This window comes from Juglans regia, chromosome 13 (genome assembly GCF_001411555.2).
Source record: "Juglans regia cultivar Chandler chromosome 13, Walnut 2.0, whole genome shotgun sequence".
Classification (NCBI taxonomy): Eukaryota; Viridiplantae; Streptophyta; class Magnoliopsida; order Fagales; family Juglandaceae; genus Juglans; species Juglans regia.
This window is the reverse complement of record NC_049913.1, coordinates 11,627,663-11,646,733: the sequence shown is the minus strand read 5'-3', so window position 1 is coordinate 11,646,733 and position 19,071 is coordinate 11,627,663. Positions and strand designations below refer to the sequence as shown.

The 19,071-nt window shown below is 34.2% G+C and overlaps 3 protein-coding genes and 1 long non-coding RNA gene across 4 annotated transcripts; 2 read left to right on the top strand and 2 right to left on the bottom strand.

The window, feature by feature from the left end:
* Nucleotides 1-3,679: 3,679 nt before the first annotated feature.
* On the top strand, nt 3,680-6,765 carry LOC109017853 (2-hydroxy-palmitic acid dioxygenase mpo1-like). Its single transcript, XM_018989722.2, has 4 exons — nt 3,680-4,438; nt 6,102-6,164; nt 6,280-6,351; nt 6,447-6,765. The coding sequence occupies exons 1-4, from the start codon at nt 4,082-4,084 to the stop codon at nt 6,561-6,563; spliced, it is 609 nt and encodes a 202-aa protein (XP_018845267.1). The 5' UTR covers nt 3,680-4,081; the 3' UTR covers nt 6,564-6,765.
* A 69-nt stretch (nt 6,766-6,834) lies between these two features.
* LOC109009280 (cytochrome P450 704B1-like) lies at nt 6,835-10,111 on the bottom strand. The gene is made up of 6 exons (XM_035684815.1): nt 9,609-10,111; nt 9,222-9,437; nt 8,800-9,096; nt 8,283-8,666; nt 7,598-7,798; nt 6,835-7,401 (listed from the first exon to the last, which is right to left on the bottom strand). The coding sequence occupies exons 1-6, from the start codon at nt 9,924-9,926 to the stop codon at nt 7,222-7,224; spliced, it is 1,596 nt and encodes a 531-aa protein (XP_035540708.1). The 5' UTR covers nt 9,927-10,111; the 3' UTR covers nt 6,835-7,221.
* Nucleotides 8,275-9,052, top strand: LOC109018009. The gene is made up of 3 exons (XR_002000498.1): nt 8,275-8,333; nt 8,750-8,862; nt 8,947-9,052. It is a non-coding gene; the product is annotated as an uncharacterized LOC109018009 (long non-coding RNA).
* A 6,135-nt stretch (nt 10,112-16,246) lies between the features above and the next one.
* On the bottom strand, nt 16,247-17,675 carry LOC109018004 (NAC domain-containing protein 2-like). Its single transcript, XM_019000190.2, has 3 exons — nt 17,358-17,675; nt 16,972-17,252; nt 16,247-16,865 (listed from the first exon to the last, which is right to left on the bottom strand). Exons 1-3 carry the CDS (start codon nt 17,524-17,526, stop codon nt 16,518-16,520), a joined length of 798 nt encoding a protein of 265 aa, XP_018855735.1. The 5' UTR covers nt 17,527-17,675; the 3' UTR covers nt 16,247-16,517.
* Between the last annotated feature and the right edge of the window lie 1,396 nt (nt 17,676-19,071).

Genomic DNA, 19,071 nt, shown 5'->3' with positions numbered 1-19,071 from the left:
GAGACTCTCCGCCTCCAAAGCCACCCTCTCCCAACTGTCTTCTTATATATTTTCGTAAGTCTAATTCTAAAGATCTAAGTTGCTGGAATATGGTCCAAATGCGTATGAAACACGACGTTAACACAAGCATTCAACCCCATGACACAAAAGGGTGAATAGAGCGCTCTCTATATTAATGAACTTCATTCTTTATCAACTTAATAAATGCTAACTTGCTTTAAACGGGTTTTCTTTTGTTTTATCGCAATTTCGATTGTCTCATGTATGCCTTCTTTCTCTTGTCCCTATATATCTTGCCCGTCATAGGCATTGTTGTTGAATTTGGAGAATTTGAATATGTCAAAGTATCATATTAAACCGTTGTAGAAATTTGGTAGAGAGTGTACCTAGAGCTATTAGAGCGAAAAACGCAACGGTTCGATCTTCCATATCCAATATTCCCTCTCTAAAAAAACTCACAACGATAGGATACGTAGAGTCAAGAATTAGTCTGGAGTGGGGACTATAATCTATATAATACCCAAATTTTAATTTATTCCAAAGTAAAACAATGGAATTACATTGGTCATTAATGGGTCTCTACAAATAATTGAGCCCGTACCAATTTAATGCTCATTATCTGACCAAAATCTTGGACTTCTAAAGATGTGTTAATGGCTCAATTATGTCACTATATCAATTATATTTCTAAGAAGTGCATGATGCAATAAGTAGTAGGATCATATTAGAGGTAATCTTGGATGCGATAAAGACACTTATAACCTAAGTGCGCAAGTTTTGAACTTTATATATATATATATATATATATATATATATATATAAATATATAGTTAGCTTTATGACTGAAAAAACGGGGTAAAGCACAAGATTAGAACTTACCAGATCACCGGAGAATGTGATTGGCTATTGCATATAAAAGATTGGGAGATGTCAAAAGCTACCTTTGATACTTGGGAAAGCAAAGTAATTACGTTTGGGTAGCCAACATATCTCAATACTTTTTAAGTATTATCGTATTACTAAAAATATTTTATATGCCAAACTTAATAAATCATCTTCGTATCAAAATTTTTTCAAAAATTATTATAATATTTATTACTATTATATATAAATTAAAATTAAAATTAAAATCAATAATATTTATCATTATTATATATAAATAAAAAATAAAATCACTATAATATATAAATAAAAAATAAAATCACTATAATATTTATCACTATTATATAAAAAATAAAAAATAAAATCACTATAATATTTATTACTATTATATATAAATAAAAAATAAAATCACTATAATATATAAATAAAAAATAACATTACTATAATATTTATCACTATTATATATAAATTAAAAATAAAATCATTATAATATTTATCATTATTATATATAAAAATAAAATAAAATCACTACAATATTTATTAATATTAAAAAATCATTATAATAAAATCACTATAATATTTATTACTAAAAATAAAATCATTATAATATTTATAAGACATATATATTTTTTAACTACCTATTCAAAAGTTAACAACTCAATATATTTCATACATCCAAATAATTCAAAATACTCTCAATGAGACTCACAAACTTATTTCAATTTATACTCATAACTATTTAACACTTATATTCTCACTACCCAAACATAAAAGGTGGAAAACAACTCAGTAATCAGTTGTGGCGAATGCTAAACATCTGATCAAGTCAGAGATGGAGTGCTATCAACTATGACTCTTAAAAAAGAAAAAAAAATATTATATGCAGAATAATGTCAATAACATGATTTTTAATATTATAAATTATATTTGATGTTTTACTCATTACTTAAAAATAAATAAATAAATCTAAGATTTATATTAAAAAATTATTTTTTAATAATAAATTTTATTTTTTAAAAAGAATGAACGAAATTTATACACTTTAAAATTATATTTAGTATTAGTCAACCAAATACAATAATATTGATTGATAAAAGAAAATATGGAATTAGAGTTTAAAATTTTACACAATTATTGCACAAGGAACCTCAGCCTCTCGTTACTTGAGTAGCCAATATATTATGAAGAAAAGGACCAATATCCAACTCCTCAGCAAGAGTGACCTTTAACAATTAAGGAAGAAGAGAGAAGAAATGAACCTAACCCAACTGTTCAAAATTATATGTACGTTTCCAAGTAAGCAGTGCATGCAGAAGATCTTTACAAGTTCGAAAACCTGCTCTCAGAAAGTAGATGACAAAATACGATCGGTTTAGAGTATTAGTATTGATCTATATATATGCATATGTAAAGTTATATTTGTATAATATGGTCTTAAAATTCTTCACATTGACTTATACATATTTAAATATTTAGCTACTTATGAATAGTACTTATTCAAATTTAGATAATTACTATTTACGTTACAAATCATATTTTAATAATTATTTATCTCTTCTCCCACTCTCTCTCACACAATCCTTTCATTTTCTCCCTCCTTCAACAATAAAACAAACATTCACTTGCACATTCATTTTATTATTATAATATATTATATTTTTTTTTCATTTTATTATATTTTTAATATATTATTATTAAAAAATTATATTTTTTATTATTATATTTATATCATTAATGTCAAATGTATATAGTGGATATTAATTATAAAATATATATAAAAAAAATTGATTTTAGTAAAAAAGTAATAATAATAAAATAATAATATTTTATTATTATTTTGTTTCAAATATACATAAGTCAATGTGGAAATTTTATTTGAATGGTAAAATAGATATGCAAAAGAAGTAATTTTACATATGTATATGCATAAATCAACGCTAATGCTCTTATCTCGGTGGGTGGGCCGTTCATCTGAACTTCACATGCACCCCACGACTGATGGGGCCCAATATTATTAATCAAGATTCAAAACACAGCCTTTTTTGTGATCGCTGGATTAACATCATGTGTACTAATGTTTTTTTTTTTTTTTTTGATTAATGTGTGTACTAATGTTGAATAGACGACGAGTATTGGTAAAAGTGTATGTACGTGGAACGTAACAAATCTAAAATTTTAGGAGAGAATTGATCATTCTCACTAGTTAAAGGCAAGGACTGGAGGAAGTAGATGAAGCATTGAAGCTCAACCACACGCATGGTTGAATTACAGACAAACAGTGAGTTGTGCAGCTATCACCACAAGTTACATCAAATTTTGAACAGTTGGGTTAGGTTCATTCCTTAATTGTGCTTGCTTGTTAAAGGTCACTCTTGCTGAGAAGTTGGATATTGGTCCTTTTCTTCATAATATATTGGGGTTCCTTGTGCAATAATTGTGTAAAATTTGAAACTCTAATTCCATTTTTTTTTTTTTATCAATCAATATTATTGTATTTGGTTGAGTAATATTAAATATAATTTTAACGTTTGTAAATTCTGCTCGCTCTTTTTAAAAAAATAGAATTTATTATTAAAAAATATTTTTTTAATATAAATCTTAAATTTATTTATTTATTTTTAGGTAATGAGTAAAGCATCAAATATCATTTATAATATTAAAAATCATGTTATTGACATTATTCGTCATATAATACTTTTTTTCTTTTTTAAGAGTCATAGTTGATAGCACTCCATCTCTGACTTGATCAGATGTTTAGCATTCGCCACAACTTATTACTGAGTTTGTTTTCCCTCCTATTTACTTTGCTTTCCCAAGTATCAAAGCTAGCTTTTGACATCCGACCCAATCTTTTATATGCATTACCCAATCACATTCTCTAGTGATCTGGTAAGTTCCCCGTTCGGGTAATGGTATCACAGCTTTTGGAAGTTGGTCTCCTACGCCGCTGTTGGTGTTTATTTGCATATTTTTCCGGAGCATTCCATCTTCGAAAACAAAAATGCAACTCTCTTTCCACAGCTTCAGTTCTTTCCAACCCCTTTAGCTTCTCGTTCCTCTTTTCTGACGACTCGTAACCCTTTTGGTCCAACTCTCAGCATCTTTCTTCTCACCTAAGTCGAAACAAAACTCTACATTTTTCTCGGAAACTTCACGTGAAAAAACACCTTCTTTTCCTGGAATTCTTCTCGATTTCTCAATGGGAAGGACCGGATTGTTTGACCTTGAGGAGCATTTTGCTTTCTATGGCGCTTATCACAGCAACCCAATCAACATAGCCATCCACATGTTGTTTGTTTGGCCAATCTTCTTCACCGCTCTTCTTATTCTTTATTTCACGCCTTCCCTGTTCAACCTCCCTCACATCGAGTTTTCTCTGCTTGGGATACATATTATTCTGCTTTTGAACATTGGGTTCTTGTTAGCTTTGATCTATTCGGTGTTTTACGTCTGTTTGGATGTGAAAGCTGGGTCCTTGGCTGCTCTGTTATGCGTCATATCTTGGGTTACTAGCAGTTTTATTGCGAGTCGACTCGGGTTTTCACTCGCTTGGAAGGTACGAATTGTTATTGGTTTCTGTTCATAAATTTTCTATCAGTTTCCTTTATAGGAAAATTTTAGGTTCCTATTGGGAACCGTTTAAGGTTGCTACAGCAGATACCTAATGGGGTTCAGAATTTAGATCATCCATGGTGTTCTTCATAAGGGAGTTCTTTTTTTGTTGGTCTCTGACAATCTTTCATGGGCCACTTTTACACGTTGTCACAACACCAACTTACTTGTTTTCAAATTTTGCATAAGGTTAATGGGTTCAAACTTTGCAACGAGAAAAAAACACTTTTCATTTCCCCTTATTCTGCTGAATTTGTTTTCAATTTGAATCTTTGTATTTCCGAAAGTTAATGGGAGTTTCTGATCAGTTTTAGGATAATTTTATTATTACGAAATAGCATGTCTTGTTGAATGATTAGTTTTGGTTCCATGTTGCTAGGGATTTCCGAGCTATATTTGATTAAAGCAAAATGAATCCATATTGAGAAGTCTCACATGACTTAGGAACAAACTCATCCTAGACTTTACAAAAAGTTATCTCACTCCTCCTATCAGGCCTTTTATGGAGAGAAATGAGTGTTTCTATATAGTATCAGAGCAGGTAAACTATGACTGATGATGGGCTCTCGCGACCTACCCACGATGATGGTACCGGAAATACCGGCTCACACATGAGGGGTGTATTGAGACGTCCCACATGGCTTAAAAACAAACTCATCCTAGGTTTTATAAGGAGTTACCCCACTCCTCCTATCAGGCCTTTTATGGGGAGAAATAGGTGTTTCTATAGCTTGCACCTTTTTTTCTTTGTTGCTTCTGTTATTTTATCTGCGGCCTTATTATATCATATGCTGAGATGATTGCTCTGACTGCTTTTACTAAACTGTCATATTCGCATTAGATTAGTGATCAAGACTTTGCCCTACTGGAAACGTTTCTTTTCTGCCTCTTTAACTCTGCTTGTTAAAAGAGAGCCCCCTGTTTATTTTGGTTCACTAAAGGGCCTTTTTAGTAGGAATTTTGTAATCAATATTAGGTAAAAACTGCAAGATGAATTAGTGAAAAATATGGGGGCATTCATTTTTAGATTTGTTGACTTCTTTGTCTTTCTCTGTTCATTGGTATATTATAATCATAATATAAACATAATAACTCTAAAGACACCTTCTTGGAATCTTGCGCTTGTGTTTCAATTAGTTGACACTCTGCCCCCATTATGACATGGCTCAAAACAAATGGCTTGTTCTCAATGTCATAAGGTTGTTTGATTAATTAGAAATCCCATCACATTTACTTCTTGGTGTAGTTTTTTCGCACTGCAAGCATTGCAAGGTTAAGCATGAGAAGTTGGACTTGAGTTTACTCCATAAAGGCCCTTGGTCTCTGTTTGATATAGTTGAGTGAAAGAGTTAGATGTGTGAAACTCACAGAGCATATGGGGCTTTTATCTGTCTAGGTTTGGCAGTTGGAGAAGTTTTCTTCTTACATTGCATTTGCTTCTGTTTCTCTGGAAGAAAGTTTTTGGACTGCATTAACACCAGCTTTCTATACTTCCAAGTTTTTCTTGTTACTACTTTGAGCCATCTACTACTTCTTGATAATCTTCATTGCATGAGGGATCTTCGTTTTATCTCATTTATGTTCTACCACAACAAACCTATCTTCAGGTTGTTTTGGTGGCTCAGCTACTGTGTTGGACTGGACAATTTATTGGCCATGGTATTTTTGAGGTAACTAATTTGGAAAATGATACACTTACAATTCTTTTATACAATTTTGTTGTTCATGACATGGTTAATGACTTGTCATATTTATAAACACCTTAAACTCAATCGTGTTCTACAGAAACGAGCACCAGCTCTTTTGGACAACCTTGTTCAAGCCTTTATAATGGCTCCTTTCTTTGTGTTGCTGGAGGTATTTTGTTTAATGTAACTTCAGTTTATTTTCCCGATCCATTATCCTCTCTGATATAGGACTGTTAAATATCTCTGCCTTTTTCATTCCCTCAGGCACTTCAGAGCTTCTTCGGTTATGAGCCATACCCAGGTTTTCAGGCAATAGTGCATGCAAAGATAGAAGCTAAAATTGATGAATGGAAAGACAAGAAGCAGAAATTAATTCATTAGCTTGTGCTAGTGTTTTTCTGTCATGACATCTCCCTTCGCTTTAGTTTCCAGGAAAAAAGGAACCATAAATACTTTCATACTTGTATGCATATAATATACACATTATGACTTATAAGCATCAGATCAGGTTGGATTTGTGATTTTTTCTTTTTTGGATAGCTTCAGATATAAGCTATGAAAGAGTGAATGAATTTATAGCTTTCGCCGAGTCTCCCACCGTTTATTTATCTTCCTCCTTATTGCCCTCAACACCCTTGGGTACCAAAAAAGCAAAGTAGCCCCTCTAAAATCATGCTCTTTTATTTTGTAGGTCTTCAATCAGGTACACCAGAGTACTTATTTTGATGGATATTAGAAGCTTAACTTCATTATCCCCACTATGGCACACTGTCCCATTTGTCTTCATTTTTTATTTTTTTTCATTTTCTTTTGGGTGGGAGGGGGATTGTTTTCAAAATCTTAACAATCTATTGAGCCTTTGGGTTACAATCTCATATCATTTGCGTGACAATGAGTTGATCACATTTGAAGCTTATTATTACATAACGTCACTTGGATCAAATGGGAGGTGCGCCTGGACATTTAACCGCATAAGCATTGTCATATATATACATAAAACATACTGATGAGACATAGACATAGGTAGGCAGAGCACGTCTTAGGAACGTCTCGCTAGGGTAAGCTTCAAGCCATGAGCCATTGATAGTATTGTCATCATCCTGTACTTCACTGGATGACCTGGCACCAAACTGAATTTGTAAAACCTACACAAAATGGCCAGAGCCATCTTCATTTGAAGGTATGCTGAGTCCTTCCCAAGGCATATCCTTGGCCCAGCCTGCATGTCATTAAAAGAAAGAACACAAAACATGAACCGCTGTAATGTCCCGTGAAGTGTTTATTCTGGAAGCTTTAAAACTTCAGAAGGTAAATCATCGAGGTAGTGACCTTATAGCCAAAGTTTGATCTATTATAGGGTTTCTCAGAAAATACCCAAAAATGAATCCTTGATAGAGACTGCTTCATGGACTTACCTGAAATGCAGTGAACTTGAATGGGGTTGTACTTTGGAAGAATCCATCTTTGAGCCATCTTTCAGGTTTGAATGAAGCTGCATCAGGGCCCCAATTGTACTCCATTCTACCCATTGAGTAGGGAACATAAGTCACCATGCCTCCTGCTTTTACTTTCGTCCCGTCTGGCAGGACATCATCCTTCAAGATGCCCTTAGGGTCCTATAATCGCACAATGTTCATTCGGTGAGTTGGCTCTTAAAATGAGCTTTAGATAGCATGTTGGTTAGGGAAAAGTTTTAAGAACTTGTGAGAACTCTAAAAAGACAAACTTTGAGGTGTGTTTTGCAATGGGTTTTGTGAAAGTAGAGTAGGAAAATTGAAGTCGTTTGGATAAAAGTTTTTGAAGATGAAAATATTCCATTCCCGGCATGCTTTTGTACCAAAGGCATATTTGGAGTGGTCTTAGTTGTACATCGAAAATTGCTTTTACTTGGATTTGTTCCCAACTCCTTAGCACACTCCAAATGGTAATCATTTTAAATGCAGAAGAGTTGCAGGTTTTAAAAGCAATGTCCTACCCAAATGCCCAAGTCGTATGTCATGCAGTGATTCCTGTTCAAAGATGAAAAGACTGGGTATTTAAACCTTTTTACTTTTCCCCTATTATGGTCATGGCATGCAACAACATGGATTGGGGCAAAACCTGAGGGACTGCCGGGTATAGCCGAAGTGTCTCCGTGATCACTGCATGCAGGTAATATGACTTTCCCAGCGAATCATAATTCAAGAGGCTTGCAAATTGCATTACCCTCTGATTAAATGATTCAGAGTCCTCAATATCATACTGAATCAATGACACATTCTCTTCTTTTGCTTGATCTTCTTCCAATGTTCTGAGCTCCGAGTAAAGCTTGTTAGCTACATCGGCATGTGTCATTATCATGTATATAGCCCATGAGAGAGTAGTTGCTGTTGTGTCACGACCAGCAATCACAAAGTTCAGGACAACATCTCTGAGATATTTGTCTGTTGAATTTTCCGAGTCTTCACTCAGCTCGATAAATCTTGACAGTATATCATGCTTGATCTGAGAGTTTCGTTGTGTGAAAAAAAAAAGAAGAAGAAGAAGAAGGTTTTTTAACAGCCAATATGTATCTTCTAATAATGCAGGACAGCTAGAGAAAAGTGCTTTCGAAATAAGAGAGTTTCTGCTTTATTACCTTGTTATTTCCGCCAGTCGCTCGAGCTTCTTCTATCTCAGCTTTTCTTCTTCGAATAACCGAGTAGGTGAAATCATCGATGATTTTAATGCTCTTATCAAGTAAAGCTTCTGAGCCCACATTCAGAAATTTCTTTATTTTCCACAGAGGGTCAATGAAACGAAGTGTCACAATGATGTTTGCAGTGTCAAAAGCCTGAGCAAAGCGATTGTCTGGCAGACTAGGAGCTAGAGTTCCAATTTCTACACCAAATCCCACCTTGCATATAGAGTCCAAAGTCATCCTCATCAACAATTCCTAGAAAAGGAAATGAAATTTGAATTCTTTATTTAGACAAGGCACTAGTTTCCAGAGGGGCTTCTGAAAACTACATGTAACGAATTTAATAAATCTACAGGAATTTAAAGAGGCTTTGAAGTGACCTGCATGTCTACTTCTTGGTTGTGGAAAGAAGCTTGACTTAGGATATTGGACAGCTTCAGACTATACTCTCTGAAGACTAGAGTGCTGAAATCCCTTAAGTTCTTGGATGCAAATTCAAAGCTTGCAGTCTTCCTCTGTTTCCTCCAATGCTCACCATCTGCATTGAAAATCCCATCTCCTAGCAGCACTTCCATATATGAATGATACACTTCACCCTTCAGTCAGAATTGTTCTCTCAGACATAAAACATAGAAGATAGACAGGACATATGTAAGCTCAAACTTTATAAATCCCAACATATGCATGCCACTTACACAATTGTGAACACAGAAGATCATATCAATAATAATATGTGAAACTTTCAAGTGAATATTGCTATCTTTTACCTTTGGATAATTTGCAAAGTTGGTTTTAAGGACATGTTCCACATTAGCAGGATCGGCAATATAAGTGTATGTAGTGAATGGCATCGGCACCACCACAGTTTTCGACTCAGAAAGGTAATTGACAAGCCAGTCGTGCATTCTGTCATAGTTCATGAACTGCTCGATTGCTGCCCCTACAAGTGGCCATGTTTTTGGACCTCTCTTCTTCCTTTGGCTCCATACGTGGATAAAGATCCACGACAAAACCATGCAAGCAAGCATCATTGATATTCCAATGTTGCATCCATCTGAGGAAGAACGATTCGTTTCTTCCCCCATATCTGATGAAAAATGAAGGTTAACAAAAGAAGATCTGTGTTACAGGGAAATTAAGCCTAGATGGGGTTGTTTCTTATAAGGAGTGTATGATAGAGATCATTGAAGTAGTGGTTAAAATGTAGGTAAGTGGTGAGGCTTGTAAATGAGCAATAAAATAGCCATACTTCGTCAGCAATCTTTGTATGTATGAGGATGCTGTGAATAAAAAATTGTTTCACCTTCTTTGTGTCATTAACCTAACTCGCCCTAAGAGCATGATTATTGAAAGATGCAGTGGGAACAAGTGAACAACATAGGGAGAGAGAGAGAGAGAGAGAGAGAGCTTCATGTGGCTTAACATGTACATGGAAATTAAATTTTTGACGAGTCTATTTTTATTTACCTATAGAAGTAGTACACATTATACATGTAGAGATCATATGTATAATGCATTTATGTAGATTAACCCCATTATGGAAAAGCCTAACATATTTACTCTTACTTGAACTTATATATTTGATAATAAATAGATTTTGCAATCCAAACATGATCCTTTAGACCATATGGCATAAGGTCTGGTCTCCAAATGGGAGAACCAGATCTGAACTCCCATCTCCAGTATTAAAAAAAAAACATGAGTCGATCGTTGGCAGTTGCGCCTGCCAATTTCGTAGGACTATGGAAGTTGGTATTGCCATCTTTTCTAGACGAGTAATTACACAGCCATGAAAAGACTTTTATGGGCTGCACATGAAATAATGAAACATGAAAAAAAAAATTATATTGCTACAATCACAAATTAAAGATTAAATAAAAGTAATTTCACAAAGTTTCATATAATTCATTAGATATATTTTATAATAAAAATAACTTTATAATCTGATCACGAACTACATTATATTATATCAATTTATAAAATTACCTTTATATAATTCATTAATGACTAGAATATTTTTTAAAAGAGTAGATTCCTTCACCACACTCACGTTCTGTTATGAACCCAATTAATTTGGGTTGGGCTTGATAGGCCTCTTACTTGTTATCTTTTATTTTAATTGATTGTTAGAGTTGTTAGTGGCCCATGGCCTTTTGCTGTTAATTGTTGAATGAATGGGCGTTTTCTAGTATAATTACAGGGAGGGGGTGGTGCTGAGGGGCATCTGAAATTTAGAAGAATCTAAATTTGTTCTTTGTCTGGAGGAAGGGATTCCCTCGAAGAATTCCAGCGTGACTAGCTCATACTATTTCCATATTTTCATCATCTTCTTCACTGTGTTTATCTCTTTTCCATTTTGTCAAACACATCATATGCATTACTTTATTTCCAACGCAGTAGCCTTCTATCCCCATTTCCATCACTTTTTCCTTGATACAAGCAGCCACCCCATTAGGTCCCTAACAAGTGGTATCTAGAGCCGACGATCCATGGAGGATGAACTATTTTTCGAGCAGCAACAAGAGGCCTTACAACGGCGAGTAGATGCCAATGAAAAGAGTTTTCAGGGGTTTAATAACAGCTTTAACAACTTGATAGATATGATGCTTCATTGGGTGGTAAGGCAGAACAATATTACTAATCGGTACGATGTTATGGAAAAATTAGTGAGATTAAAGGTTAGGAAACGGAGGTCAGTAGTCGTTGAGTGTCCTGGAGGAAATGTTGCAGTTAGTGAAGACTTCGACCCAAAAAAATAGTGAAAGAGAAGGAAGCAGTTACGGCTTCAATCGACGATTCACAACCATTGATAATGCAGGAAGAAAATGGAATTGTAAAACAAAAGGGTGTAGATATGGCTGTAACTCTTGATGATGTCAAAAAGGGAGCAAAGGATGAAGATAAGATTCATCTGCAAGACCAAGTTAGTGAGAAGCAAAATGAAGAACCAACAGCCGATGACGATTCCAACGAGTTACCTCTTTCATCAGCTCTAAAAAATTCCGTTAGAAATTCCATTTTCTCGTATCAAATTTCATCTATCCTTAGCAATCCAAATCCGAAATTAATTTCTAAACAGCCAAAATTTCCTCTTCAATTTTGGTCTCATTCATCTCATCTAGAAAATGAATTCCTTCATCTCCATGTCTCTTCTCCTTTCTCCATCAACACATCGTCTGCTGTTAACCTCACCCAGATAGAACACTTGATCGGTGATGGGGCCAAGAACCAGAACACCATGAGTTCCATCAACAATGTCTTCGATGCTAGGAGGTTGATTAGCCGTATAATTAGTAATGTGTCGGTTCAGAGTGGCATTACATTGTGACCGTTCAAGCCCATGGCAGTGGTCATTTACATGGGCGAAACCCATACTTCTGTACGTCTCATATGGCATCCTCCATGGCCAGATTCAACGGAAAGCGTCACTCACTCGCCCAGTAACCAAAAAAAACTCCAAACTCTAGTTTCTCAACCTCTTCAATCAGAGCCCTTGTCTAGGACTTGGATAAGCAAGATGAAGAACTGGTACAGTGTGACTTCGGTAGCTAGCAAATTCGACTCGGGAAACACTAGAATCTGAAAAACGCCATTTCAAAAGAAGATGACAAAAACTCAAAGACGGGTGGGTGGAATCGGAAGTGGAAGCTACCGCTGGGAAAAGAAATTGAACACGGTTGGGAAATTAGGGAATCGAATTCCTCTTGGTGTTGCGCTCGAGACAAGGAGTGCTTGGAATTCCAGAGCAGCGAGAGAGCGAGCTAGACTCTGGTGCCCGAAGGAATTGAGACGTGAAGGAATATAAATAATTGTTACTTGGTTTGGAGCTGATGTTGTGGAAGTAATTGTTACTTGGACCAAATGCTTGTGTTTTGGTATTTCTCAAGGTCATTTGCCAAATCCTGTTGATGATATCAGGTCTGAGAGAGTTGGAGAGGGTGAAATAAAAGCAGTCATTATTGCCACTGGAGTCCACACCCATCGAGCTGGGAACTTCCAGAATACCATATCTACGTGTGGTAATTTCGTTATTTGTTGGGTTGATATCCTGAAAAGTAGTAAGCAGATTACTATACTATGGGATTTTCTTACGAAAATTAGAGCGTCTCTTTTCTATGAGATTTATCTAAAAAATTTATGGGTTGTTTTTAACATGTTTGATGAATTACCTGAAAGAGTGTTAGACCCTGGTGTTGGCAGGTTTTCAATCTTAATTGTGGTGATAAAGGATGATGAGGATCTTTACAGGATGGTTTGTATTGGTACTGGAGTTGAAGCAAGCTGTGGATTAGAAATGGTTGAGACAATGGGTTTTACACTATATATTTGCACACTACCTGGGCAGGTTACACCTGAATGTTTGGGTCCAGGAAAAATGGACCTTAGCCTTCGAATTCATGGGGGACCTGGTGCTATTTTGTCATCAAAAGATGAGCCTGTACTGATTGATTCGCTTCCTAGCTATTTTGAATTAAAAGGGGCTCTTGAAATTTCTGGATTGCAATATAAGTTTTCATTCAACAGAGACTCTTTGCATGCTCGTTCTAACCATGGAGGGCCACCTCAAAATATTAGGTCTTGGGTCAGATTTGCTGTTGCTTGTAGTCATGTAAGGAATAAACTCTCTATCCTTTCAACCCCAGAAGTCGAAGAGATAGTTGAAGTCATTATTTTTCTGTCTTTGGATCACCAGCTTCATGGTCTCACAGTGCTTTTATACGAATGTATACAATCACTTATCAGTTGCTTCATAGAGAAAGAATGGAAGAACATCTGTAACAAGTTAGCAAAATCACTTGCTTGCAGAGTTCCTAGGGACTTAAACTACTTGCGAGCTGTGGAGTGCATTTCAGGATACGATACTCTCAGAAAGCAACTTAGAAGCTCAGTTGCCTATCAGATTCTTCTTGTTTGTTTTGATATTAAGGCTATTGGTATAGAAGCGATTGGTCTAGTGGTGAAGCTTATTCGAGAGGCCGCCAGTAATTGTGTTGCTGTAGATCTAAGTGCCAAGGTTATATCTCTGAGTGCATATATGCATTATGTACATGCATGTGGATTTGACAATCTCCAATGCTTCTCCATTTTAGTTGGCAAAGTGTAGTGGAATGAGCTGCAAGCAACCGTTCAGCAGGTCCGAAATATCATCAATCGATGCTTAGTGATACATGATAAGTTGTTGGCATCATTATGTGATCTTCTAGGATGGGAGATGTCCAAGCTTGTAGATCTGTTCAGAGGGAGCCTCAAGTTATTAATGCTCCAACCTTGAGGACAAGGTTGTTTAAAGGGGGAGAATTTGTTATGAACCCAATTAATTTGGGTTGGGCTTGATGGGCCTCTTACTTGTTATCTTTTATTTTAATTGATTGTTAGAGTTGTAAGTGGCTAATGGCCGTTTGCTGTTAGTTGTTGAATGAAGAGGCGTTTTCTAGTATAATTACAGGGGAGGAGGTGGTGCTGGGGGGCATCTGAAATCTAGAAGAATCTAAGTTTGTTCTTTGTCTGGAGGAATGGATTCCCTCAAAGAATTCCAGCGTGACTAGCTCATACTATTTCTATATTTTCATTATCTTCTTCACTGTGTTCATCTCTTTTCCATTTTGTTAAACACATCATATATATTACTTTATTTCCAATGCAGTAGCCTTCTATCCCCATTTCCATCACTTTTTCCTTGATACAAGCAGCTACCCCATCAGGTCCTAACACGTTCCCTTTGTATTTATCAATATTTGCGTTCATAGACAGTGAATTCTAAGGCCGCAAATAGAAACGGCAGATGAATGACAGTGACAATGGTTGACATTTGTCATATCTTGGGTAGGTTGGTTTTGAATGGCTAGCTAGAGATTAGAACGATTAAAGAACCACCTCTTCCATAATGAGTCGCTCTTATTATAAACTCAATCATACGGAATTCCACCTTGCCATGGGGCCAGTGCATTAAGAAGTGCATACTATATATGAATTATAAATGATTAATATTACGTACAAGTCTCAAATAAACAAATTCCGTATAAATATTTTATAAAACTATGGATCCAACTAAAAAACAAAGGTTTTTTTATACTTTTTTATAATAATAAAGTCTACTTTGTTAGAACTCGTAAAAATTATTTGCAAATGTAAATATATTAAGGAACGAAGAAGTGGTGTCTTAGGATTAAAATATATTTAAGATTATTAGGGTTCGAGATGTCTTCATCACTCCCAACGACATTTGATATCTGAGCACCATGCATGCGTGCACTGAAGTTCTTAACCGATCGATGATCATCCAAACAAGAAGTTGCTTTCCAAGCAGTTTTTTTGACCATCCAATATGCCAGGTCCTTAGGACTGCGCGCATTCATCCTTTTGGATAAGTAACGTACACTTTAATATATAGCCAATGGAGGAATTTTTTAGTTCGAATTTGAAAAGATTCCCGATTACTTGTCAAAGTATTCGGTGCCATATCCTATTTCACAAGAAAATCATGAATACGACTGATCAATCAAGATATTTTAAGAGGTGTTTGACAAGTACTTAGCTAGGGAACTACATTTATACTATATATAATAAATAGTATAATAGGTTTTCATATTTGTTGTACACGTGTTTATAAAATTATGAGTAATGCTATACATCATATTCTTATTTTATTTTGATCATATTAAATAATATGTAGCATATTCATCACTATTAGATAATAAAGAAGCATGCAATAAATAATCATTTAATAATGATAGATGTGTTACATCTTATTTAATGGAATGGTAATATGGTGTATAAAATTTTTCTAAAATTACGGAGGAAAAAAAGTGCATTTAATTGTATCCTTGAATTTTTAGAAATTTTGCACTTTATACCACAAGCTAAAAAAATAATAATAAATAAATAAATCTAGCACATTGCACGCTCCAATTATTAAAAATTGAAAAACAATGCTCTCATTTTTATTCTGATATATCGATCGTTAAGATGGATGAAAACTAAATGAAATTGGCTCATCCAAATTACTCATGTTCTATCTAATGGAGGAAATGCATTACATCTTTTTAGTAATTTGAAATTGGTATAATGCGACAATTTGTAATCTTAGAATGTTCAAGTTTCACGTATTTTTTTTAAAAAAAGTGATTAACTCTATTCACATAAAAAAATTATTTTTTTTAATAATAGAATCAATTTTTTTTTTTTTTAAAAAAAATTAGTACCTAAAATTTACATGTCTTGAAATTGTATCTATCATTACTCAATAATTGGTCGATAAGTGAAAAATAAGATATAACTTTTAAATCGTTTTATGACATAGTTGTGGAAAGGACGATGAATTGCATTTCTCATGAAAAAATTATGTGCACACTCTATGAATAGTACTCGATGCTCCTTATCATATATGTAATGGTAAAAGGATCAATTTTTATTTGCTTAGCGGTCAAAGCCATGCATATCATACACCGGATTCACAACTAATATAGGCTGGCTAAAGCTGCCATCCTGATTCACGGATTTGTTTGGATTGAGAGAATTTCATTTCATCTCATCTCATCATTACAATTTTTTCAAATTTTGACATAAAATATAATAAACAATTCAACTTTTTAAATCCTAACAATATTTTATTCAACTTTCAACTTTTATTTAAAATCATCACCTCATCTCACCATCCAAACCAACCCTCAACATCGTCAATTCCCTGAATCCATGAATGGGTATTGGTACGGTATTTCATCAAGCTTTGCTTTTTCAACATCGTCAATTCCAGCATTGCCAACGGTGTGGTGGAAATCAAAGGTCGTATTGTATGAATTATTGTCATACAAAAGTTGGGAAATTGGACTCAAGTATTCCATATCCAATAGATGACTAATGGAACAGATCCTTGGAAATGTTGAAATATGTTGCTCACTTGCATCATTGCCAAATGTTACTAAATCATCCATTTGAGCAGGCTGGAAGTCTTCCACTTTCTGCTCCAAAAGATCTTTGGCCAGATTCCTCTTCTTATAGATCCTACATAGGACCCAATCATCCAACTGAAATAAACAAAAACAAAAACAAACACAAACAAAGATCATATTAACCGAAGAACCTGACCAAATTCTTGAAAACTGAACATGCAAACAGCAGCGAGAGGCTTACTCTCATGGTTCCCTTATGCTGATTAGGTAGTTTACGAGGGTTATTTAAGCGATATTCATGCATAATCCAATCAGTCTTCACCCCCTTTGGCGGCCTGCCATTGTAAAACACGAGAGCTTTCTTCACCCCAACATAATCAGATCCACTATGGATAGCCTTATCCGTGCCTGTGGCTTTCCAGTACCCAGACACTGCTGCTCTATTCGGCCGCACCCCATTTGGGTACTTCCGATCACGCGGGCTAAAGAAGTACCACTCGTTTTCTCCAAACAATGCTTTCTCTGCATTGCACAATTTTTAAGTTACACATGTATGATCGATTTTAAGTCAATATCAGACAAACAGGCATGCATGCAAGTTATTGCGTCTTTTAATCAAGCACTTACCGGGCAATTGCCATGGATCAAACTTGTAAATATCGACCTCAGGGATGATTGATACAGGGCATGGCCTTGACATTGCTTGATTACGAAGGTAATACACGATCAGTTCCTCGTCAGTTGGGTGGAACCTAAAACCGGGAGGAAGGTCAGAGCTGCTGGCTTTGCCCTCCATTAATCCACTTCTGCAAACACAAGTTAATACGAGAAACAGTGAAAATTCCAAGGCTTGGAATGGTAATATTTATGCTTTTCTTAGCCTACAAATGGGAAGTAAGACACAGGATTTTGAAAGAAACGCAGAAGCGTTTGAAATGTTCATTAGATAGATGGCTGCTCGTTTTTATTTGCTACGTATTTTTGTCGTTATTGTGCCAGTCCGTGATTTTGATTGGTTGATTGTTTGACCATCATTTCTCGTACAAAGATTATTAGCTATACTCTCGCGAGTACGCAAAGTAGATTATTAGTATTTTAGTGGATGGTGGCTCTACAGCCACCACAAGAGCTCTCGCTAAGTTCCCGTAAGCTTGCGTGAAGTTGAATTGAATTGAATTGAATTTTTTATAAATAATAATAAATTAAATAATAATAAAAATTATATAAAATTTATTTAAATTAAATTTAAAATATATTTAAATATTAAAATAAATTTAATATTTTTTATAAAAAATTAAAAAAAGTTATGAATTCTATATATAAAGATATTTTAAATTGAAAAAAATTATGGATTCTATGTATAAAAAGGTTTTGAATTGGAATGAGTTTAATAATTTGAGAGTTGAGTGTTTGAATGTTAGACTCAGCTTAAAATTAAAATGAACAGTTCAATAACCAAACGAAGTCTAAGTGTATTTTAATTATTTTTTTTCGTATTTTTTTAATATTTTTTAATATTTTTTAAAAAATAAAAAATTTATAACATTATTAAAAATACTTCTTTAGCTACTAAGTAAAAAGAATTAAAAATAAAAAATAAAAATTCCAACAAGTGCTCCCAACAAGAGCAGCATTTTCCTTTAGTGAATTGGTAAGCGGCTGCGATTTTTAGTTATTATTATTTTAAACACTTTTCAACGAATCCAAAACATAATAAATAATTTAGTTACAAAATGATTATATAAAAATAAATTTACAAAATAACGTAGTTTGATGTGATATATCAAATTTTAAAATTATTTTTATCATAAAAAAGATCTAACGGATCACATAAAATCAAATCAATTTTTTTTTTTAGAATTTTATATATCATATTCTTATTTCATTTTCATTCCATTGGAATGAGGTGACGTTGTTTGTTAATCTTAACAAAAAAAAAATATCTCAAGAATGGTAGAAGTGTTATATATTATATGGTGAAATGAAAGTAAAATAATGATAGATTTTATGCCATTGTTTTAAAATATCTGTATCTTATGTGGCAAGACTATTTAAATGGAATTTATTCATAAGAATTTATCGTTTAGTTTCTTTTGTCATGTTTTGAGATCAACAGCCTTCCTAGCCTCTCACAAAGTGGTATCTAGCTAAAAGGTGATGGCATGTTCGATTCCCTATCCATTTGAATATAGTTGTTCTATTCTAATAGAAAGTGACATGGTTATTTAATTACTTATACGCCAAGTCTCGTATAAAATACACAGAGCATATGCTCGATCGATGAAATAATAAATATCATATGCAATCATCTAATTAAATTCATATGCCTTGTTTTTTGTTA

Bases quoted from the DNA above. Each gene is read 5' to 3' on its own strand.
- LOC109017853 (XM_018989722.2), top strand. From the start codon at position 4,082: ATGGGAAGGACCGGATTGTTTGACCTTGAGGAGCATTTTGCTTTCTAT. The intron at 4,439-6,101 runs GTACGAATTGTT...ACCTATCTTCAG, and splicing joins GGTTTTCACTCGCTTGGAAG to GTTGTTTTGGTGGCTCAGCT. The intron at 6,352-6,446 runs GTATTTTGTTTA...TCATTCCCTCAG, and splicing joins CTTTCTTTGTGTTGCTGGAG to GCACTTCAGAGCTTCTTCGG.
- LOC109009280 (XM_035684815.1), bottom strand. From the start codon at position 9,926: ATGGGGGAAGAAACGAATCGTTCTTCCTCAGATGGATGCAACATTGGA. The intron at 8,667-8,799 runs GTAATAAAGCAG...CGAAACTCTCAG, and splicing joins CGACTGGCGGAAATAACAAG to ATCAAGCATGATATACTGTC. The intron at 7,402-7,597 runs GTAAGTCCATGA...AATGACATGCAG, and splicing joins TCAAGTTCACTGCATTTCAG to GCTGGGCCAAGGATATGCCT.
- LOC109018004 (XM_019000190.2), bottom strand. From the start codon at position 17,526: ATGGAGGGCAAAGCCAGCAGCTCTGACCTTCCTCCCGGTTTTAGGTTC. The intron at 17,253-17,357 runs GTAAGTGCTTGA...TGTGCAATGCAG, and splicing joins TGATCCATGGCAATTGCCCG to AGAAAGCATTGTTTGGAGAA. The intron at 16,866-16,971 runs GTAAGCCTCTCG...TGTTTATTTCAG, and splicing joins AGCATAAGGGAACCATGAGA to TTGGATGATTGGGTCCTATG.